Here is a 24,117-nt window from a genome sequence, read left to right as displayed (position 1 = left end):
GCCAGAGAAGTCAACGCAGCAGGATACAGTTCACTGGCTGTTTGTATGTTTACAGGCTATTACCGTCAGAACATTTTAAAGCCCTAAACCCTCTTTAAGTAAGTCAACTTAGTGAAAGAAAATACACTACTTCAGAGACAGGGGTCTGGAACGTCTGGAAAGCATGGGAATTGAATTTGATCATTTCCTGGTCTTGAAAAAGTTTGGGAATTACACTAAAACAGTCTAGAAAAGTATGGGAAAATGTTCAAACCACATTCATTTCACATATTGCAATTGTTTTTCATATTACTACTGGCACTAATAGCGTACATGAACATCAGGATTAGACGGATATATCAGCCAATGTATTGGGCTCATTGCTCTTTAGTTAAAAATCAGATGTGGTCCAGTCAGTGTCGTCCACCTCTGACAGGATGGATATTTATTACATATTTATTGTATTATTGATCAATACTACACTGGTTTTCTATGGGACACCCTTGACCTGAATTGATTCTACTGATAGGATTCATCCTGGGTTTCAGTGGAGTTTTAGTGTCCCATGATGGTCTAAATGCTGCTTCAGGGGCTTTCCCACCCTGACAAGAGTAAAACTCTGAAGATCTATCTAAATCTAAATCTAAAGATACTGAATATCAGCTATCAGCAGCTTCCATGCAAAAATATTGGTATCGGTAATTCCCATAAGTCAAACCGTAATGAACACTGACTAAAATCACTGTCAGGTAAATAAGGTCGGGAAGAAGTAAGGAATTTGAAATGAAAAGTGTGTAAAAAGCCCTGTTAAGATCTCTGTGACGTAAGCCGGTGTTAGAGGAGCTTGATGTAAAACGTGTTGAAAGGTGAGATCAGTCAGTCAAGGTCCTTAAAAGTCATCCGATTTCTGTGAACGGCAAGATGTTACGTCAGCCGCCATTTCACAGATAAAGACAGAATGCTGTTAAAGGTTTATATGTCCATTGTCACAGTGTGGGATCACTGTGAAGAGGTAATAACAGTTATAGGGCAAAGGTCTAAATACATATGCAAAAACCTTTTAAAAGAAGCTGTATAACGAAAACAGCTTCTCTTTCAAACCACTCAAAACCGCTAATTTCTGTCAATCAGCAACACCGATTCCATCACATGAAACACGCGGAGTACCATTTTTGTTTTTATTTAATAAGCTGGTTCATAAATTATCGCACATAAAAGATTCTTTTCAATAGTTACAAAGTGGATAGCAACTTCAGTTAGCGCCTGGAAAAAAAAAAACAAATGAGGAGGGGGTTGTTGACGGGAGTTTTTAAGTTTGATCTTGATAAAATCAGAAGTTCGAAGAGCGGAGGAGAGGGAGGGGTGGGGTGGGGGGTGGGGGGGTGATCAGGGGCTCAATGTCCAACCACTGTCGAGTTCACTTCCCATTAACGCACAGGGTCGTCGTCTATCCTCAGACTAGCAGCAAACAAAAACGGTGACATGCGTTTCTTTTCAAAGCACATGCCCAAAAACAATAGAAGGAATGCTTTGTTTTCTATTCTCCAGTGTATTCAAAAATAGTTTTAAAATAAAAACAGGGCAGGAAGGGAGTGAAAATGAATAAAAAAAAAAAAAAAAAAAAAAAAAGACAGCACTAGCTACATGTGAGGCTTACGAAAACAAATTCAACTAAAACTGGTGAAGGGGCATCTTCTTGGCTTGGCTTCCCCCCCCCCCCCTCCTCTCTTTCTTCTCAGGAGCGATGGATTCGACGTCATGAGGGTTTGACCGTGGTTGAGAGGCGGCGGGGAGATGCCAAACCGGCCGGAGGAGGAGCCTGTCCGACTTGTTCAGTCCGATCTGAGACGCATCTCTGTTCCATCACGTCTTTTTGTGTTTCTTTTCTACAGCTATCCGGTCCCTTTCTGTACCTCCTCCTCCCTCTGAAGGGCGGGGTTGTTCATTAGGGGTGTTAAGGGGAGGAGAGGAAGGGGTGGGGCGGGTGGGGTGGGGGGGGTTACCCACAGTGGATCGCACCTCGCTAAAACCGGTCTGAGGGAGCGATGGGTTGTCCGACGTCATTGGCTAACGCTAGTTCTCACTCTACGAGACCAGAATCCTTGGCTCTGGTCTGGGGAGTCTAACGGCCAAAGTTCCTCTCTTGATCAAAAGGAGCCTACTTGGACATTTGCTGCTGAATGTGCTGGAGGAATTCATAGTAGGAAGAAGCCGCCTCCGACCGGTCCTCCACCAACTGCTGGAAGAAGGGAGCCTTCGCCGAGCCATCGTCCCTGCAGGAGAACACACACAAACCGCCGTTAAAGAGACAGCATGAGCTGCCCTGGAATCAGAATCAGAAACTTGATTTGCCAAGTACAGTGTACAAGGAATGTCTCTTGGTGCAGGTGTCAACAGACAAGAATAAAACAAGAATAAATTGTGGTTTGTTAATTTTGGTTTGCCAGGCACTCATCACATATATATTTTACATTTTGGTTGTTCAGCTGACACTCTTATCTAGAGCAAGGTTCAAAGCCACAGTAAAAAAACAATATAATGTATTGTCACTACTGAGCCTTACAACCAAGGTGTATGAACCAGAAAAATGTAGAAGGGAAAAACAAGTTGAGCTAGGAGGCCGATGGATGTTCTGAAAAACATCTCTATTGGTACAGAAAACTGACATGTTTCAGCCTTTTTCAGGCTTACATGGCAAAGACACACTGAAATACCTTTCCATGATTTTCAAACGCATTGGTTTTTCTGTACCAATAAAGACGTTTTTTTAATATACATCTGCCTTCAAGAGTAGCTGAATTTATTCTTTTTAGTCATATAGTGGAAAATAACTACTGTATTTTACATTTTAGTACATCAGTTCATTTTACATTTTTTTCAGACTCTCTTATCCAGAGAACATTGAGTGCAACATTAAAATTAATTTCTAGCTTTAAATTCCTAGTTTGCCAATATAACAAGCAAGAGAAGTATGAAGGCCAAAGCCACTTTAAGCGTTGTGCCATTTATTTTAGGTGTTTAGTTGAGTTTTATTTTCATTTTCGAATTCAAACTGTTGACACACTGGCTGGTATCAGTACCAAAGTCAAACTTTTTGTGTCACTCCATCTGTACAGACATCAGCGGTTCCCCGAGTCAACACCGTGACACAAACATGTGGTGGAGCAACAATGCCGTGCCACGATGGGAGAGAGAAAGGAAACAGAAACAATGCGTTCCCTATGGGGGCCTTTGCCACCGCTGTCAATCAGTGACCTCACTGCTTACTGTGTGTTTACATTGGAAATAGCTTTCCGGCAACCTCAGGCGTATCTCTGCTTAGAGAACACTTCCACACATGAAACAGGTCTGACGTTTGTAGCGGCAGGAGAGGGAGACTTGTTCAGTTGGGAGTGAGTTTCTTAGAAAGTTCACAACACTGACAGTCAGTCTGATGACAGCTTTTTCCCTCAACAGCTTAAATCGATGGCAGATACCATCCTGCACCCAGAAGGTCACAGGTTTGACCCCTGAAACAGCCAGTAAGTCCTGAACTGGACCCTGAACCTGCTGCTGCCTGACCCTGACCTCTCTGGTCAGAGGTCTGTACAGTTGTCTTAGGCACCCTAGATTTTGTAAATAAATTTTGTCTTAGATTTTGTTTTCTGCATTAGTGTGTCAGTAGACGGCTCTTTATAGTACATTTTTGGATATTTAGAAACTTTTCATTTCATTATTTTTGAAAGCATCTTCGCTTACCCAGGGAAATTAACAGCCAGCCAAGTAGATTTTTGTTTTACATTACATTTTGGGTGGTGTGATTCACAACAGTTCATGAAAGCTTTTCCATTTGCTGCGCTAACCACCCGGTGGCTGGTAGCTCTTTCCCAAGAAGAATCCTCTGCCAGACAGGAAGTGATACATTTTACACATTACACTGTGTGTAAAGCTCTAAAAATAAAAATAATAAAACCTCAAAGTATTTCACATCCCCTTTCCCAAATCTCTGCCTCTTCTACTCACTCCTCTCTGCTCTCAAACTGCTCTCACCAAAAAATAAAAAATACTCAACTTCTACTGCTCTACTTAGGCTCTTATTATATTTCTTTCTCTTGAACTGTCTCAGGAATAGTGTCAGGGCAGTGTGACCTCTGACCCTTCACCTTGTTACTATTGGTTGCTTGTAACAATGTTTATCAAGGTATTTGAAACTTATTCTACTGTTGCATGTAAAAACGTGTAAAAAAAAAAATTTGTAAAACTGCCAAATGACCTCCCTGAACAGTGTTGGGGATCAAGAGTTTGCAGTATGGATTGTGTACAAAATGCAATATAGTTATTAGATTTTATTTCATTAGCGCTTATGGATTATATTTGCTGTACTAATGCCAAAGTTTGTTCTGATTTCGTATACCACTGAGTACCACGTTGGAAACAGGTGTTTAAGCATGCTTTTACGTGTTATCCTCTGGGCTGTAGTGTTTTTTGTACCTTTTTATACCCAATAAATCAATCAAATCAAATCAAGACGTTACTGAGGATGGGAGGTGCCCAGTGGACTCCCACCCTTCCTCTAACACCCAAGATGGGTTTCTATATAGCTGTTCACCCTAATAGCACAAGCGATAGTTACACTGGATCCTGAGTGCTGCTAAATGTCAGATGCTGGTCCAGGGGCCAGTTGCATAAAGCTAGTTTAAGACTAGTCTAAGCCTTAGACTGGTCTTAGATTCTCAGGTTGGACTATACTAATTAAGACTGTTAGTTAAGTCTGAAGTCTGTTACTTAAATATTACGACCGACTTATTTTGAGGTAGGAAAGTTAGCCTCCTCCCCCCCGGCTAATCTTGAGTTAAGAACTTTGTTGTTATGGCAACGAGTTGGCCTAACTGTCAGAGTGGGAAGTTTAAATACTGAAGCTGTTTCATACAAGATGTCAAATCTCTGGTTTTTGGAAAGAGCCTGAAGAAGAGAGCGAGTCTTTAGAGACAGAAACAAACCATTATAGATCTACAACAATCAAGAAGTAGTAGGAACAGGTAGATATAAGCCTAACCCTATATAGCAAGTTTGACTTTAGGTCACATTTAAGTCTAAGACTAGGTCTATCTTTATGCAACTGGCCCCAGAGCCGGGCAGCACTTACTTGACAATGTATAGAGTGGAGCAGAAGGCTCGGTCGTCCTGCAGCCAGTCCAGGAACGCCCGCACTCTCTCCGACAGAGGAGTTTCCAGCTCAGGAATGTGAGTCTGGGATTCAGAGAGAGAGAAGAACAAACACATTCACCGTATTGTTTTTCACTACTGTGCCTTAAGAGAGCAATTGACTCGACAGAAATAGATGATGCCGATACAGACGTTCATCTAGGCTATACAATGCGGTCAGGAGAAATATGCATGCGGTTGGGAATGTGAGGCATGTCGGTGGTTCGGGGATGCGTCGACCCCTTTCTAGAAAAATGAAATCAACAGCATAAGCAAGTGCTGACAGTTGCTATTCGCTCTGGGTGTTGTCATCACACCCACATTGTGTGGTAATGATACAGCACTCTAGGTAGCTGCACTGTTTGTTAAACAGCAGAAAAGCTAAACCAGCAAATCTGTTTTGCTGCATGACTTTTTTTTTTTTTTTTTAACAGTGCTGACAGCAAGTGCAGCGCTAACTCATTGTGAAATTCACTGGGAATGCAAAATTGTGACGCGCTGTTTGAGGGAATACTGCAGTACTGCATTGCATCATGCATACTGAGTTAGGCCTGTGATGTTTTGTCTGTGTGTGCGTGTGAGACAGACAGAGAGAGACAGAGAGAGAGAGGGAGAGTGTGTGAGAGTTGGGGTCACCTCACTTACAAATCATTCAGTTCAAAATGTAGAATAAAACTGCAATTTCTCTCATCTAGTCTTCATTATCTTTACTTTCTTTATAAGAGATGGTGAGTGTTTGAATTCTGAGTGACATCTTTAATTGACTGAATTTAAAGTGCAATGATTTCAACCCTGGTGTATGTACTGTATGTACTATATGTGTGTAAATGTGAAGATTTCATTTCCAAGACGCTCTATATCCATTTTGGAAGTTCATCATTAAAGTTCATCATTAAATATGAATCTAAATATACAGAGGATCCAGTCTGTAAACATGCTATCATTTTCTAAACCAAGAGTTTAAGTAAACTCCTACATTTAAAAAAGGACCATAATTTTTGACTTTGTGCAATCAATCATTTTGTGAGTGTAGGTGTCACTTTTTTTCCCATATGGCAGATATCTTATTTTGAAAGGAAACTGCTCATATACAGTCTTACATGTGAGTTTGTCTTACTGACCATGCTGGGCGGCATTGAAGCGTAGTTGGGGCAGCCAACGACGTCTCGGATGAACATCTCGTTGCAGCATTTGCCGATCCACAGGTAAAACACCTGGATGAAGGGAAGCAGAAAACAGTGTAAATATAACGTACAGTTCTCCATGAAACACACTAGCAGACTGATTCGATAACTTCAGCACATTCTTAATAGTTTTTGAAATATATGAAAAAGCAAAATGAAAAACTACTGAGGAGAATGTTTCAAACTGCCTACAGTTCAGGGTGCAACTGGTTTCTGAAGGCAGATACTGATACCAATATTTATGAAGTGAAGCTGCTAATAGCCAATATTTGGTGCAGACATTCAGTATCTTTACATTTGACCATTTTCATGCCAAAAAAATCCAAAAACCTTTTATTGATAGGCCAATAGCATCCCAATATACGGGTCTAATCCTACTGCAGCTGCCTTAAAATCACTGATTTCAAACTATCTCTCACCCACAATTAGTTTATAGTCATTTACACTGCCGTTAATGCTTGTATTCTCCCATGTATGCATGCATACACACACACACACACACACAAGTCATACTGTTGGAAAAAGCTGAAAATATATGAATCATTAGAATCTCCAAAACCCCTGAAATTCACATTCCTGTCTTGTGTAATATAAATGAATCAGCCTAAAATGCTTACGTTGCCGCAGTCCATGAGGAAAGCTCCGTCTCTGCTCAGCCTCTCAGCAGACAGATGGACCAGAGGAGGCTGGGGAACCACCATGTCGTTCAGATGGAGCGCCCCCTACAGGCCACACAGGAGCAGAGCGAGGGAACAGTTGGAGCACAATCACACTTTTGCCTTCTATTTTCCATATATTTGCATATCAGAACCAGAATCACTTTAATCACAAAGTGCAATAAATGTACGGGAATCTGTCTCAATGGTGCAGAGACACTGATAATTGCTTCACAGTAAATATATACATGACAGAACATATAATGGACTGTAATTGGAAGGGTGTAAGTTTATTTATGGAATGTGAAAATAAAATTTTCATGATGTTTTCAATCTTTAGAATCATTTTTCATTGGGACATAATGAGTCTTTGCAGGGTTAGTGTTCAAGACCTCTTCCAATAATCAATCAAGTAAAAAGAAAAAGTCAGCTTCTCGTTGTTTTGGGGCTCAGCGAGTTGTTCACTCCCAAACACTCGGACTCAACTGACTCATCACCTCCACACACCAGTCGACTCAGTGTTTCCTACCTGGTCGGACATGTTGTCCAGCCGGTACAGGTCGGGGTGAACCATGCGCATGAGCTGCTGCAGCGGCTGGGTCTTGAACTCACACATGGCGAAGACCCGCTCGTCTAGCCGCGTGCTGGTGCCTGTCCGCAACGCTTTCTGTAAGGGAAACAACAGTCTGTTTCAGCCTCACCCTGCTTCACATTCACATCAATACACACATTCACACCTGGGAGCTGCCCAGTACAACCAGTCTTCTGCTATCAACCACTGAGCAGCTCCACTGGAGGTTAACTGTTTGTTTAAGCGAGGACAGAAAGTTTCCTTCACCATCTCTGCCCTGAATTTCCAAGTCATTCGAGGATTCAAACAAGCAACCTTGCTGAAGATGTAGGTTTGTTTTTGGTGTTTATTTTGGTTGCTTCACAATAGGAGGGCCACTCAAGCCCCTATGTGGTTTTTGGCTCCTCCTGCACATCTGTTCTGTTTTTAGTTGTTGTTTTCAACTCCCAATCTCTATGTATTATATTCCGTCTCCCTTCACTGTTATGTTACATAAAGTTGTTTTTTTCTCTTCTTAATATCTGCAATAAACTAAACTAAGTACAAACTTTCATCTGATGGTTGGAATATTGGTTCAACCATCATGAAGGTGGATTAAACAGAAATCTTAAAGGGGCAATAAGTAAGCTTTTTACTGTCCCAACGCACAAAACGGCCATAATATAATGACAATAATATATAGATGGGGTTGATAGGGTTTTTGATCAATACCAATGACTCAATGATTACTCAATGAAGTGCTTTCTGGCTTTCAAAGATTTCTGGCTTTCAAAACTCACTTTCCGGCCAGTACTCTGTTGTAGAACAAAAACTCTGAAATTTTAAAGAAATTTACTTTCATTTAAGCGCACTCTCTCTGTCCTACATTATTTGTAAATTTTGGTTATTCGTGGAAATTGTTTGTGTTCTTCAATGGTTTGGGGTGTGTGTGTGAATAAGGCCAGACCTATGGAGGCCATGTGTCAGAAGAGGCAAAGGGTGTGTGCGTGTCTTTGTGTCAGAGGGTGTGTGTGTGTGTGTGTGTGGACCCACCCAGGATCTATGCATGGACAAGCCCTGGGTGGATGAATGCAGTAATTGACCATTTAGGGAGTGTGTATGCCTGTAAACTCAGCTTGTGTAAGAGTGTGAGTGTGTGCAGTAGATTTTTTTGTAGTTCAGGTTGAGGGTGTTGTTCAGGGTGTGTCTGTGTGTGTGTGTGTGTGTGTGTGTGTGTGTGTATGTGAGGGAGTTAGGGGTTTGAAGGTCATATTTTAAGGTGTGTAATTCTGGTTGAGGGGGAGGATTAGTGCGTGTGTGCATACTGATCCTGCATAGAACTACTGTCCGATGAAATGCCAGTATGTCCAAAAAGTTTACTTTTCACTAGAAGGACCAAGCAAATTATCAGATTCATGCCCATGTGTATTTAGAGACAGCAGAGTTAAGGGTAAAAGATTCAATTGATAGGGACGTGTGTGCAGATCGGCTCCGCCCATTGAGATTTAACTCAACCAATGAGATTATTTCTGCCTATGTGTGTGTGTGCATGTGTCTTTCTGTCAAGTGTGTGAGTGGTATGTATGTAATGTGTACAGTATGTGGCTGTGTTTGTCTGCCTATGTGCACTTATACCTATCCAGCTACCAGACCTGTTTAAGAGGTATGTGTATGTGTGTGTCTTTGTGTCTGTGTATATATGTGTGTGTGTGTAGCCTGCAATTAATATATATGTAATGTGTGTGAATGTCTCCATGCGCTGTCTAGCAACCAGACCTGTTTGAGGAGAGCGAGGATGTAGAGGGGGAAGAGGCGCATGGCGGCGGGGGCGATGAGGCCGGACTGCTGCAGGTTGGACACGGTGCCCTTGTAGGCGCTCAGCGAGTCCACGACCGCGTTCACCAGGGCGTCCCGGGCATCCGACAGGCTGGACGACACCGACCGGTCGATGGCTGGAATGTCATCGCATAAATGTTTGAGTTTGAGTTTATTTATTTAAGAAGGGACAATGCACATCAATTAACATGAGTACTTAAGTCCATCATGTAAAAGTGCCAGATTTAGCCGTACAGGCTAGTTTTCATCTGCAGTCCCTGGCAGGTTGATGGCATATAAAAAACATTAAAAGAAAACATACAAGAGCACACAAGCACAGACAAAAGCACATGAGCACAGAACAAATAGTAAACAATGACATAACCACAATGACATAAATTTCAGGATGAAGCTGGGTTTCACGGCAAATAGCACATCTAGTACAGCTTTCAAAAGGCTATGCAGCAGTTTGGTTTGGTTACGGTAATTATACTGATGTCTCAAAAGGTGATTCATAATGATTTATCGTTGTTAAAATGCTACACCTAGTATTTGTTATATCTTGTCTGTTTTAATTCTACCACAGCGAAGCCAAAGGCAAATTTCAAAGTGTGGACAAAAAACGTGCTATTTTATTCAATTAAGGAGTTCAATTTGCAAACCAAGGCCTTGTACCAACAAAAAGAGGGTTTGAGGTTAGTGGCTCACCCATGTTGGCCAGCAGACAGGTGATGGCCTGGACGTCTGCCCCGGCGTACACATCGCTCAGCTGGTTGACCACCGGCAGACACAGGGTGTGGACCCGGATACGCCTCTTCCCTGCAGGGACACAAGGATGGACGATTAGAGATAATACTTCTTCTTTCAGTTTATTTTAACCTGCTTGGAGAACCAGATGGGTGGAGTTTACATCAGAAACAATTTGGATAGTGTCAGGGATGTTGCCAATCACAGAAAAGTATACTAAATACACATGATTTCATATACTACCCTGTGACTGACTAAACTGTGGCACTAAGTAGGTTAAAATGAACCACAAAAGGTTTTTGCAAATATTTGCCTAATTGTGGTTTGTGTGTGCGTGTGAGTGTGTAAATAGTTTTGTTTAATCTGTATTTATCCAATGACGTTTTAGTGAGTAGCACGGTCTTTTCAGCAACACCCTGCTTCATGTTAACACAGTTCCACATGTTTTCCACAGGACAACCACAGTCTGCTACTGTCGACCGCTGAGCAGCTTCACTGCAGCAGTCGGAGGTCAAGTGCCTTGCTCAAACACACCTTGCAAGTAGTTGTTAGGCGAGGGGAAAGTGTGCTTCATTCACGTTCTCCACATTCACGTTTTCCCCACCATAATTCGAGTGTGTGTGTGTGTGTACCTTTACTAGAAGTGTAGAGCAGTGCAGCCTGGAAGCAGGCCAAAGAAGAGTCTGCCAGAGAGTCTTCGATCGACATCTGGACAGCGAAGGCAGAGTCTGGGTTCACATTGGCCAGGGACAGCAGGTCAGTGGAGCGCACAAAGAAGTTCCCATGGAACGTATGGATGGACAAGCCTGAGGGCAGGGACAGAAATACATAAGGAGAGGGGAACTCTTCAAATGCAAAGAGAACACTATGTATTCAATCAAATGGCTGCAAAGAAACCTTGCTGAAAATATGAAACGTATCACTAATGGATTGCTCCCCAAATTCTGGTGGTGGCTGGTAAATTTGTCTACTCTACCAGCCACTTTGGCAGGGAACCAGTCATATTTGGAAGTTCCTTTTTATTCCAAAAATCAAGTTGACTAGTAAACAGTGAAAGTTGCTGGTGAATTTTCACTAATATAACCAGTGGACTAAAAAGCAGGTTTTCTAAAAAAAGCAGGAAAAAAGCAAGGAAACACATTTTAAACGGAGATCCTGAGAAAAAGTAAAACAAAACTCCCTACAGGCTTCTCTACCTTCCAGAGAGAAATTTCCGTTGGAAATGTGTGTGTGTGACCTCTGACCCAGTTACCTTTAGTGCATCGTATTCTCATGACCGCCTCGAAGCCGATCTTCCTGGTGAGGTAGCGCTCCAGATCCTTCTGGAACTTCTCCAGCTGGGCCGGGGTGTGGATGTGGTGGAAGGAGGGGTAGTAGAAGATGCTGCCTGCCGAATACTTGGAGACACAAGCTGGAGAAGAAATTCACCGTTTTAATATGTTTAACCTTCATTTACCCAGGTCAGGTTGACTGAGCATGTGTGACAGGAATGCTGCCAACCTCCAGTGTAGGCTGAAAACCTTTCCTACCTCTCTCCTTAGCTCTTATTTCTTAGTTCTTTTCCAAGTATTTCTCTCTTACATGATTATTCTCAGGCTATCTGCAGGTTTCAGAAAGTAAGTCAAACTTGAGACTTTTAAAGAACTTTTTATTGCTACCTGGAATTGGATTTCAGACCAGTTTAAATAAAGAAGCAAAAAGCTGGCAAAAACAAACTAAAGTTCTGAAACTATAAATGAGCACAGTAAGAAAAAGGACACTGATAACTTAAATCTTGAGCGACATTATATCCAACATGTTTGGATATGTATGTATGTATTAACCCAGTCCTGTATGTGACCAACTACAAGTGCAAGTGATGTAATACAACATAAGAAAATAAAATGGACGCTACTGCTAGTACCATTCACATCTTTTGGTGTGCATTTGCCGTATTTTGCCTCAACTGAATATCACTAAATGTAAAGAAACTGTCAATACCTTTGTCTAATTTTATGGCAATAGAAAGTAGTAAAACTAACATTTATTTAGTTGAAAATGCCACAGATTATTACTTTAAGACCTTAAAGCTACTTTGAGACTGAACAGACTTTAAAGGACCCACAGATTCTAGGATCCCTGATTGCAGGAATATTGTCATGGCTCTGACACTTTACTATTGATTGTCTATAATGTTGGTGATGTAGGAATTGAAGCTGTTTCTACTGCTGCACTCATTCTAAGTCACTCTAAATGCCTCAAATGTAAATGTTAAAAATGGATAGTTGGCGTTCTTACCCAGCGAGGCCAGGTCAGCGTACTGCGAGCTGAGCAGGAAGAGATCCACTCCGATCTGCTGGCCTGAACAGTCCAGAGCCAGCTTCTTATAGAAGTCTGTGGCCGGTCCCAGGTGCTGCACTCCCTGCAAACACACAGACATGTTACAAAAAATACAGCAAAGACAGCAGCAAGAAATCACCTTTTTCTCCGTTGGTTCTGTAGCTTAATGGGAAGTAAGGAACCAACACCACCAGAGTTAGGGGTTACATCCCATGCTAAAAATACATGCATTGTAATAATAATTAAAAAAAAATTTATAGCACCTTTCTTAACAAGGTTACAAGGTGCTTTACAATGAAATGAGAAGAAAAAATTTAAATAAAAACAGTAAAACCTTGAATACAGATAATAGAACAAATGTAAGGGCAAGCAGTACAAGTGTAATCAAAGGAAGGAACTAAAACATACATACACCGAATCAGAAAAGCTCTACACATCATGAATAATGTTAAAAGACATTTTGTTTAAAATATGTTATAAAAAGATTAAAAGAAGATACTAAGCAAAACAGAAAAACCCCACATTACATTAAAATGTAAAAAAAAAAAAGCAATTTTAAGTGTAAGATGCTTTGGATAAGTGCTGATAATTTGGGATGATGAAGTGTGTGATTGTTTGGCTGATGGATTTGATAAATATACTGTTTTCCCTCTCAAAAATCCTCCTGAAAGCACAGCGGCCAAAGAACAGAAAATCACTTTCCCCCTTCCCCGTCACACACTCCAGAGATAGAAAGATACATTTGTTCTTAGTTCTTTTGTTGTTGATTTTTTGGAAACCATTACTGCAACTTCTTGGGAATCTCTTCAGATCAAAAATAGAATGCAGATGATGCATTGTGAGAAATGGTGAGCATCAATAAATCATGCTCAGGGAACAAAAAGTATGGACTATTCCATGTCTAAGCTGAAATGTGAGATGATGTTGTGTCTAGTAGTTAAACTGAGTCGTGGCAGGAATATAAATGTAATAAAAAACAGTACTGAAAATGCCAAGAAAAAAAATAAAAATAAATCCTTCTGTCATTCTCATGCCACGTTTCAAATGAAGCATCTGTCATATGTTATGCTGTCACTAATTCCATTGCCCAGTTCAGGACTACATTAGCAAGATTTATTTACTTGCTCTAAATTGTATAAAAGTAAAAAAATGATTAAAGATTTTAACTCTAATTGCCTTATTTCAGTGTATTAACCTGTGAATTAACCTACAGACAAAGGACACAATAATGCTGTGTCAGTATACACATTAAGTTTTAGGGAAATTTTCCATCAAGTATTAACACATTATTATTGTCCACTTCCAATACATTTCTTTTAGTTAATACACAGGTTAAACTAATAATCTGCAACATTTTCATGTAAATAAATGACTGATACAACACAATAGTAATAATTCCCAGTTCAGTTCCTGGGAAAAATCCTCTGCCATATAGGGCTGCAACTAACGATTATTTTCATTGTCGATTAATCTGTCGATTATTTTCTCGATTAATCGATTAGTTGTTTGGTCTATAAAATGTCAGAAAATGGTGAAAAATGTGGATCAGTGTTTCCCAAAGCCCAAGATGACGTCCTCAAATGTCTTGTTTTGTCCACAACCCAAAGATATTCAGTTTACTGTCATAGAGGAGTAAAGAAACCAGAAAATATTTACATTTAAGAAGCTGGAATCAGAGATTTTTGACTTATTTTTCTTAAAAAATTACTCAAACCGATTAATCGATTATCAAAATAGTTGGCGATTAATTTAATAGTTGACAACTAATCGAATAATCGATTAATCGTTGCAGCTCTACTGCCATACAGGAAGTGATGCATCTTATCCGTGTGCGTCTTTCCAGTTTGTTTGGAATAAACAGAAGAAGAAGAACTGGGTAGTTAGCATGAGCAGCGATAGCCACCACGGCTGAAAAGACGAAGAAAAGAGAAACTCAAACTGCATCAACAGAAAATCCAAGGACAAAAAAAACATCACAGTCCCGCCCACACTGTTTGATTGACAGGTGATCTCTGGGAAGTGCAGTGCAGAAACACCAGAGCAATGAGCACCAAAGATGGAGACACAAACCGCTGCTCCCTCCCTCGTACCTTGGTGCTGGAGCGCTGGTTGGGGTCTTCCCTGGACTGCAGCAGGCCGGCGCCCAGCGTGGGCAGCTGGGTCTGGAACACGGAGACGCGTCCCCCGGTGGGAGACATCAGCTTGAAGGCTGCCTGTAACGCCGGGCCCAGAGCGCTGTGCGTCTCCCTGGTGTTGCTGAACATGGCCGGCAGCGAGGTCAGCAGGTCCTTCACCAGCTGGAGGACGAGGAGGAGGAGGAGAGGGGAGGAGGGGGCAAGGAGTGAAAGCAGGGAATGGGAGGAGGGACAGAGAAGTGCAGGGAGAGAGGGAGGAATGAAGGTGAGGGAGGAGGGGGGGGGGGGAAGAGAGGGGAGGAAGCATGGAGGGAGGGAGAGTTGGGAGCAAAGGTAAGGATGAGGAGGAGGAGAGGGGAGGAGGCAAGGAGTGAAAGCAGGGAATGGGAGGAGGGATAAAGAAGCACAGGGACAGAGGGAGGAGGAGGGGAAAGAGGGGAGGAAGCATGGAGGGAGGGAGAGAGGGGGAGAGTTGGGAGCAAAGGTGAGGGGGAAGAGGAGAGAAAGGAGGGAGGAAGTGAGGCAAAGAGTGAAAGGAAGGAATGGGAGGAGGGATAAAGAAGCACAGGGAGAGAGGGAGGAATAAAGGTGAGGGAGGAGGAGGGAAGGGAGGGGAGGAAGCATGGAGGGAGGGAAGGAGGGAGGGAGAGTTGGGAGCAAAGGTGAGGGGGAGAAAGAGAGAAAGGAGGGAGGAGGAAAGAGGAGAAAGGAGGAAAGAGGAAGGAAAGAGGGAAAAGAAACAGGGAGGGACAAGGAGGTGGTGAAGAGGAAGGAGGGGAGAATAAAAGAAGAAGAGGGAGGGAGACATAAGGGAGAGAGAATAGCGTGAGAGAATGAATGAATGAATGAATGAATGAATGAATGAAGGAAGGAAGGAGTGGGAAAAAAGGAGGAGAAAGGGAAGGATAGTGGACAAGAAATAAGGAGTGAGAGTGAAACAGAAAGAGAAAAGAAAAAAAGGTAGAGGCATCAGACAGTGAAAGAGTATTCAACTACAAGCAACCACATGAGCATACACACACACACACACACACACACACACACACACACACACACACACACATCATGAACAAATATAAATTCCCACAGAAGGCATAGAAGAAGAAAAACGGCACCTCTTTGCTTTCCTTCAGGTTCACCATCAGACTGTCATGAGACGGAATGAAGACGTCTGGGAAAAGAAAAAAACATCTGGATCATCATGGCAGAAAACTCACTTTCATTTTATTTTTTTCTACTAGTATGTGAATAAATTACTTTTTTTTGCACCTGAACAGCCTCTCTAACATCTTTGTTAGTGTTTTTCTTTTATTTGTTTCACTACCTACACATCTGGCTTTCTCCTTGATAAGCTTTAAACCAAGTGTGCAAACTTTTCTCTACACTGCTGCCACCTACTGTTGATGGTTGATCAAAACAACAAAAAGTAAAATTTCATTCCCTGACTAAACTATAAATGTGACTGCAGTAAGCGGGACGTACCGTCGATGTCGGACACCACCAGCATCTGAGGCTGGGACAGGCCCTCCTGGAGGTTGTAGAAGTGGATGGTGCTGTCGAAGGTGAGGAAGCCCACCCTGGTGCGCGTATCCCCGGGTAACCTGAGGCACACAACACCCCCCCTCTGGTGGGTTAGCGTGTACGTATGGATAGTGAATCTGAGTGTGTGTCAGCACAACTGAGTATGTATGTTTCTTCTGCCAATACAGATGTGTGTGTGTGTGTGTGTGGGAGTACGGGCTGCTTTTCTGGTGAACTTTTCCCCCTGAATCATAAAAACACTGACATCAGAATGGTGGTGGTTGAGGTTTGACACTGTCCAGATGACGGAACTGTGCGTCAAACTGGTTCTGTGTGGTTAGAGGGAAAAAAAAAAGGCCATGAAAAATCTTCTGGAGAAACGGTTGTGACGGCCAATCATAAGACATGGTTTATTTTTGTCTTTTCTTGGCCTAGTTTTTGGGAAAAAAAAAAAAAATACTAGAACCAAGTTTAAGAGGGGTGAAAAACATCTTGTTGTAAAACTTTCAATCACATTGTGTTCTGTTGCCATTTAGAGTCTATTATCTAATTTAGGGCTGCAACTAAAGATGATTTTCATTATCGATTTTTTTTTCGAGCAGTGAATCAATGAATTAGACTATAATTAGTCTATGAAATGTCAAAAATAATGACAAACTCCCCTCACAAGTTACCAGAGCCCAAAGTGATTCTTAAAATTGCTGACTTAGTCTGACTAGCAGCCAAAAAAACCCCAAAGTATAATTTTATAACAATATGAAACAGAGAAAAGCAATAAAATATTAGCATTTGTGAAGCTGTAACCAGCAAATGTTTGGTATATTTACTTAAATATAAATGACAAAAACAATTAATCGATTCTTAAAATTCTAATCGATTAATTTTCTGTCGATCAACTACTCGTTTCAGCACTAATCTAATTCAGACATCTTGCTGGTGCTTTTCTTTGTTTCATTTGTTTTGAGGTGAGATGTTTTAAGAACCCCTTTTTATCATTTAACTTCTGTGTTTCATCACTGCTGAAATAAACTAAAACTATTTTAGTTTGTGTCAGAAAGGAGCCGACCAGCTAATCAAGCCAATCGAAGCCAATCGATCATTTGACCAGCCAACCACCAACCAACCAACCAGTCCCATGTGTTGTGAGATCACAGCACTCACTTATCCAGGTTATCCAGCAGTGATTCACAGAAGTACTTCAGGTAGCCCGCCTCCACGGCGTTATGAGACACGTCGAGCACAAACAGGTAGACCGCCGGCTGAGGGGGCCGCAGCTGAACACACAAGAGAGAGAGGGGGACTGGCTATGAGACAAGACATGGTAAAATCACAACCACAGTGTGTATGACCACACTGAGGATTCATTCACAAGTCTGATCTCTGAGTATACGAGTCCACACGTATTTCTAGTTCTTTATTACCTCCCGTTTTTATTTTCTCTTTTTTGTTTAGAGAGCGGATCAACACTAAATGACTTAAGGCTGAAAATTGTTGTTGCACTGTTCTCTCTGTCTTGAAACTTTCAACCATGTTTCACTTCTGACCGCACCCAAATCAGTGATGCCAAAGCAGGTGTTTTGAATCAGCTGTCAGAGGCAAAACAACAGCTGGGGTGCAGCCAGATGTGCAACATGCCTGAAAGTTTCAACCCACAGAGAGCAGCGCAACAACTATTTTCTGCCTTATGTAATTTAGTGTTGATTCTCTCTTTAAACTGAGTTACACATGCATACCCACACCTCAAGATGCTGCTGCACAATTACGTGACAAGCCTGCCCTCTGATGGACAAACAAATTCACTAGATAAAAAAATCACAGCACCACTTTCTTGTAGTGGTGGATTGTTTTGCAGTATTTTATTGACCCCAGAGGCAAATTCTATTTTCTCTTGGCCCTCCCAAAGTCAGAGCTACAGAACAGCACCCCCAGAACTATTAGGGGTTCAGCACCTTGCTCAAGGACACTTCAGCAGGACCGATGCTTGTTGTCAAAGAGGCTTGAACCAAAGTCCTCCGACTGAAGGACGGTCACCCTACTCACTATGCCACACTGATGCCCAAATGCCAAATTCAGGTGATTCAGGCACAGCTCTGAGAAGAGTTAACGGTTAAAAAGAAAGGAGAGGCAGCTCACCATGTAGTCCGAGGAGGCGATGAACTCCACGGTGGAGTTCTGCACCTCCGGTCTCTTGTGCGGCTCGCCGTACGACCTGGTGACCGGGTTGTACATGAACTCATCTGGAACTGGAGGAGAGAGAGAAAAAAAGAAAAGAGTGAGTATGATATCTGCAGAATTAAGTGGAAAAGGACAGAACAGAAACAGAACAGAAGAGAAGAGAAGAGGACAGGGCAGGACAGGACAGGACAGGACAGGACAGAACTGTGTACAACAGAACTGAACAGAACAGAATAGAAGAGAACAGAATGGGACAGAACGGAATAGGAGAGAACAGGACAGGATGAAACAGAACGGAACAGGATCCATAACTTACTGCAAAATGTACCACAAAACAAGGCCAATTCATACGGTTGGTAAACTGTTTATTCAGTCAGCCCTGTTCATTGATTAGGGACTGAACCATATTTTTTATTTGACCCAAGACTAGGTGTGACTGTGGGAGGGATCGTACCATCGTTGACCCGGTAACAGAGGTTGCACTTCCACCTGCGCTGGTCCAGGAAGGAGACGAACGGGTTGATGTAGGTGCGACAGGAGCGGCAGCGCACTATGGTGTTCGACGTGATCACCGGTAACTGCTGCATGGGGGGGGGGGGGGGGGGGGGACAGGGGTCAGAGGAAGAAAGATGGAGTATTGGAAAATTACAAAACGCGTCTTGTGAGCTTAACATTTCTTTTCTAGTTCATCATTCACCCCCCCCCCCCATCCATCCATGACCTTTGCAAAACATTCCTCCGTTCATGCCTCAGCAGACAACTGAAGGCTTTGTTTCTGTAAAGGAGGAAATGTGGTTGAACGGATCTTTGCAGCTGTAGCCGTTGTTTGACCTACTTCCCTCTCTCTTATACTTCTATAACTGTATTCCTCAAGGTTTTCTCCAGTTGGTGCTTGCACCAGCTTGCTTGTTCCTCACACCCTCTGCTAGGGATCAGGAGAGGCCGGTCCACAGAGGATAGGGAGGATGATCCACTCCCATTTTTTTTAAGCTTTTCCTTAAAACATAAGCTGTTTAGGCCTTGAGTACAGCTGACTTAATAACCATATAGTCATGCAATTCATCGAACCCTGCCCTGCATTTCACCAAGCCCTGTTTCACCTGACTCCACTGCTGGGAATGCACTGATACTGACAGTGGTATCTGATATCGGGCTGCCACCAGAACCAAATTAGCACTAGAGAATTTCCCCAACATTAAAATCCAACGTCAACCGTCTGAGTCCTGCACCAATAGTGAAAATCTGGGCAGGGAAAGTGAATGAGACACACTCTCCTCTACCTTAAAAAGCTCCCAGGTGTCAATTTGTTTTACTTTTGCTGGAAAAGAGCATGCATGCCCAGTCAAATTCCCTGGATAAATAAAGATGGAAAGATATTACATCAATCTAATGGAAAACTGAATTACATCAATGGATTGGATCAGTCCTCAGCAGGGGAGAAAACTGTTTTATCTACAAGCCACAGTGGCTGGTTAGTCACAAAATATACCTGCCTCTCTCACTATTTACAGCCAATTAGATTTCATCCCAACATTGACTAGCTAACCACCACAGCTGCTGGTAGAATAGGCAAATTTTCTAGCCACAGACTAAATTTTACTAGCATTTGGCTGGTGGCAGTTTCCTCCCCTGGTCCTCAGTCTTGGCCGTGGAGAACGTGGCGTCGGTGCGTCCCTGTTCTCCATCAGCTCCTTCCCTCTTACACCACTTCAACTAACACTTCTATAAATACCCTCATCTATCTTCCTGCACCTCATCATCACTCTCCTCCTCTTCCTGCCCGTCCTGCTGTCGCTCCAGTCGCTCATCACAGGGAACTGCCTATGACAGATTCATTACCAGTCGCAGTTTGGTAAAGATCAGACACATGTTAGCATGTATTTAAAGATAAGCAGTCCTTCTTAATAATCAGAATAATAATCACTGTCACCACCACCTTTATTTATATCACTTGGAGATATTTGTTTCCCACTCTGACTGTCTCACTCTGTCTCTCCTTTTCATACAAAAAATGTGAAAACTAAACATGGGTTTTACATGGATTGTTAGGCTGGAAAATGTCTGATTAATGGTTGGAGACACCAGTAACTAAAACCTGTATTTTGAATTACCATGGGCAAAGAAATTCTAATTTTTAAGAACAAAAGTATTAGGATTGATTAATACTAAACTGGTCGTCTATGGGAAGCCTTTAACCTGAACTGATGCGACATTTTGATCAAATTCCACACAAGTATCCATAAATATGTTTTCTTCTTATTATAAATGTTATAATAGTAATTGTAGTAGTAGTATTAATAGTAGTATCCTAGGTTTCAATGGAGAGTTTTAGTGTCCCATGATGGTCTAAATGCTGTTTCAGAGGCTTTTCCACCCTGGCAAGACTAAAATTCTGGGCAAAACGCTGAATACTTGTAAGTTCTTTGCAGGAAAATGGCCTAATTTAAAGATCACTATAAGATATCACTATAAGCCTACAAAAATCCATATCGGTTTAACCCTAGTATGTTTATGTAAACACCAAAATAACCTAATATATTTGAAACTAATTAATCAACAAGACAGCACCTGAGGCAACTCATCCTTCTGCCAAAATCTAGGGTGAGTTATATATGGGTGATTTATATAAAAACTCAATTTAAACAAAAAGAGTTGGAAGGAAAGGGTTTTACGTATGACCATCATAGATTTTTCACTGAATTATCCCCACAATCCACCCCACTTTTGAGAGTGATTTTGAGAGGGTGTTGGGAGTCAGATGGTACCTGCAGGTCTCTGAACGGGTGCAGGAGGAGGCCCAGCGGGAGCCTGGCCTTGTTCAGCAGAGCCTGGGTCTGAGGGATGCTGGTCAGGGTGCACCTGAACGTCCTGGTGAGAGAGAGAGTGTGACTGTTAAATAACAGATAGACAGATTAGGTGTGTGACAGAGAGTGAGAAAGAGAGCGAGGGATATTAAGCGTGTGTGCGTGAGAGTGCAAGAGTACGTGTATGAGTGTGTGTATGTGCAAGAGATTTGAGAAAGAAAGAATAAACCCAAATAACTGAGAACCGGAGAGAAAAAGAATAAGTGAACAAACAGCAGCTGAAAGAATGAACAACAGAAAAAGTGAAAGACGAACAAACCCAAGACAGACGAGGAGTGAAAGAAAGAAGGCGCAAATGACAAAAAGCAAAAAAAAAGTTTTATTTTCAGTGGCTAGTAAGCTTGTCTACTATTGTCTATTTCACTTATTTCATATTGCATATATTGCATTTTTGGTGTATTTTCATATCATACATATTTGGATTAATTCTTTCTTTGTCTCAGTATGTTCTGCTGTTACTTTTCACACCCTCATAATGCTGCAATTCATGTTTTTTTCTTACTTTTTTCATGCAATCTTCTACTTCATATGTTCCTGGCATGTTGGAGTTGTCAGTTGTGTTATGGTTCATATCACTTATTATTTATACTCTATTTTCCATGCAGTATTTTTTACTCTTGCTCCTGCAGCAACCCAACTTCCCAATGGGGATCATTAAAGTTTTATTTTATTTTATCCACTAGCTACTTTGGCAGGTAGCCAGCCCTCATTTGGAGGTAAAATAGTGGAAGTAAATGGTGATTTTTGGTGGAAGCTAATTTATTGTCCTATACCTCAGCACCTAACTACCCAAACCCTCTACTTACTGTGGGCTGCAGTTGGCCTTCTTGAGGTCGGAGCTGAGGTTGGGTTCGGGGGCCTCCAGGGGCCGGGGGGGCAGCAGGTTCCTCTCCTGCAGCAGGTTGACCGGCCTCAGGGCCTCCATCTCCAGCTCCGGCACGCCGCTCAGCCCCCCCAGGGCCGCAGACAGCTGGGACAGGTTAGGGAACGGCTGCAGAGAGGAGAGATAGAGGAATAAGAAGTGTTTCCTCTTGTATTCATTCAGCAGTGGTGCAGCAACACAGCAAGAGCACTATCACTGCTGCTAAAGAGAAATTAAAATAATCCAATTTACTGTCAAACTGCAATAAACAAATCGTAATCAGTGTTGTGTCACTGTGACTTTCCAACTGCTCCATAGAGTGCGTTACTTTGAAAGAGATGCAGAGGGAAAAGTTCTGACAAACCTATCAATAGGCATAGCTTTGGCATTTTTCACTATGTGTACAAACAAAAACTGAGCTGAATCAAACTACAGTACACAAACTACAGTATGGTAGGATACAATTATCTTCTTTTTGGTGCGTGTTTGTCACTATGATAAATGGATAAGCCTTTATGAATTTAACATCATAGCTTCATGATTGGCACTAATTTTGTGATTCGATACGAATCATAAAATACAATCTGAACCAATTTTCGAGTCGATACACTGGAAAACAGCCAATATCAACTTTGTTTCCTATTATCTCAAAACACTATATGAGGATGAACACATGCATGAGATATTAAGAATTGAGTCTCAGCAATTGTTGAGCTTGGACGCTCAATGCATCGGACACAGCGCAACACCGATGCAACACGGCAGAGCAGCTGCTATCAACAATTTCAAAAGAGGCCATAAGAGATCTTGGGGTTAGTCAGATTATCCCTCTATAATATAAAGAAGTGGAGTTGTAATGTTTCAAATGAATGTTTTCACTATGATAAAGTACTCAAAAAATAACCTGCACTAAAACTCAAGCACCAGTGCTACATGAAATCATAGAGGAAGCACTGAGTGAAAGAAACAGCCTCTGCAACATAAATAAAGTGTTGGGAGACAGGTGCAAGGGGGAAATATAGCCACAACAAAAAGAGGTTATGTGTAGAGATAACGTATTCCACAAGAGGATAACGGATCGTAATACACCCCTTTCACTCCAGACTAGTGACCTTGGGAAACCACAGAGGCAACACTGAGAAAGGGAATAGCTTCTGCAAACCCAATTTGAAGATTTTGAGATGGATGCAGTGTGCAAATATGGGCACAAAAAAAAAAGAGGTGACGAGACAGCCAAACACGTTCTGCTTGCAAATGAAGATAATCAAGAAGATAATAAATCGTATTATGCTCCTAAGGAATTGCTTTACTGGAGCGGAGGCCTCACCTGAGAGTACTGCTGGTAGCCGGACTGGCCGTACAGTCCGTGGGAGGGGGAGGAGTCAGTGTGGGAGGCCGGGCCCTGCTGATAGGCCGGCTGCATGCTGGGGTAACCATAGCTACTGTAGGGCGGGGCCTGGCTGGTCATGTCGGTGGAGGGAGGCATGGAGTCTGGGTGAGAGACAGAGGAGCAGTTGTGTAATCTGATATTCATATGGAAAACATGAGTGGTTTATATATGATTATGAGAGTGCAAAGATAACACTGTAGCTGAGCAGTGCATTTTGGAAATATACTTATGTGGAAAATGTGTTTGTTCCACTTCTGTTATAGGCTGAAGGCACATCTCTTCAATTGAGTTGCATCAGCCTCCTGATCCCATATCCTCCTCTTTTACTTGTTCTAATATGCTTTTATCTTGAAGTAGAAAATACATTTGAATCCCTTCTACCTCCTTAAAAGGAAAAATCCATCCTCAGATACTCTTACACTGTCAGATCTCATCAATCTGTGATGTTCAGTGCGTTCCAGGAGTTATTTTGTAATGTGTTGTAATTTACTTTTTTGGTGTGCTCACTTTCCCTCAACCTGCCTCGTCTACTTCTACTTTAGTTTCCCAGACTAGTATGAACATTGCGGCATGTTTATGATGACAGCCATGACCCTTAATCTATCGTTCGCTCACTTGTGATGTTTTAGATCGCTGAAAAATGTTCTGCTATCAAACTGCATTGTAGCTGCGCTGGACATATCTGGACCTGATATCACATCATCTACATTTGGTCAGTTATCCACAGGAATAAGAA

General features: G+C 42.0%; 1 protein-coding gene across 2 annotated transcripts in view; it reads right to left on the bottom strand.

The window, feature by feature from the left end:
• Positions 1 to 1,174: 1,174 nt before the first annotated feature.
• The window catches only part of sec24b (SEC24 homolog B, COPII coat complex component), a 32,059-nt gene continuing 9,116 nt past the window's right edge, over positions 1,175 to 24,117 (bottom strand). For both annotated transcript variants that reach the window (XM_071542045.1, XM_071542046.1), the window contains 19 exons: positions 23,319 to 23,482; positions 21,936 to 22,120; positions 21,031 to 21,133; positions 18,720 to 18,846; positions 18,224 to 18,333; positions 17,252 to 17,364; positions 16,052 to 16,170; positions 15,685 to 15,740; positions 14,525 to 14,731; positions 12,393 to 12,516; positions 11,368 to 11,526; positions 10,748 to 10,921; positions 10,077 to 10,187; positions 9,330 to 9,505; positions 7,533 to 7,670; positions 6,965 to 7,069; positions 6,285 to 6,377; positions 5,105 to 5,208; positions 1,175 to 2,252 (listed from right to left, as the gene is read on the bottom strand). In XM_071542045.1, the coding sequence (XP_071398146.1) occupies positions 2,138 to 2,252; positions 5,105 to 5,208; positions 6,285 to 6,377; positions 6,965 to 7,069; positions 7,533 to 7,670; positions 9,330 to 9,505; positions 10,077 to 10,187; positions 10,748 to 10,921; positions 11,368 to 11,526; positions 12,393 to 12,516; positions 14,525 to 14,731; positions 15,685 to 15,740; positions 16,052 to 16,170; positions 17,252 to 17,364; positions 18,224 to 18,333; positions 18,720 to 18,846; positions 21,031 to 21,133; positions 21,936 to 22,120; positions 23,319 to 23,482 (2,483 nt within the window). In that variant the 3' untranslated portion in view covers positions 1,175 to 2,137. The remainder of the gene's footprint in view (positions 2,253 to 5,104; positions 5,209 to 6,284; positions 6,378 to 6,964; positions 7,070 to 7,532; positions 7,671 to 9,329; positions 9,506 to 10,076; positions 10,188 to 10,747; positions 10,922 to 11,367; positions 11,527 to 12,392; positions 12,517 to 14,524; positions 14,732 to 15,684; positions 15,741 to 16,051; positions 16,171 to 17,251; positions 17,365 to 18,223; positions 18,334 to 18,719; positions 18,847 to 21,030; positions 21,134 to 21,935; positions 22,121 to 23,318; positions 23,483 to 24,117) is intronic.

This window comes from Centroberyx affinis, unplaced genomic scaffold (genome assembly GCF_046629955.1).
Source record: "Centroberyx affinis isolate AG114_WGS23_722 - 3 ecotype Tasmania unplaced genomic scaffold, CSIRO-AGI_Caff_v1 ptg004001l_1, whole genome shotgun sequence".
NCBI classification, from domain to species: domain Eukaryota; kingdom Metazoa; phylum Chordata; class Actinopteri; order Beryciformes; family Berycidae; genus Centroberyx; species Centroberyx affinis.
This window is presented reverse-complemented; position numbering and strand designations above follow the sequence as displayed.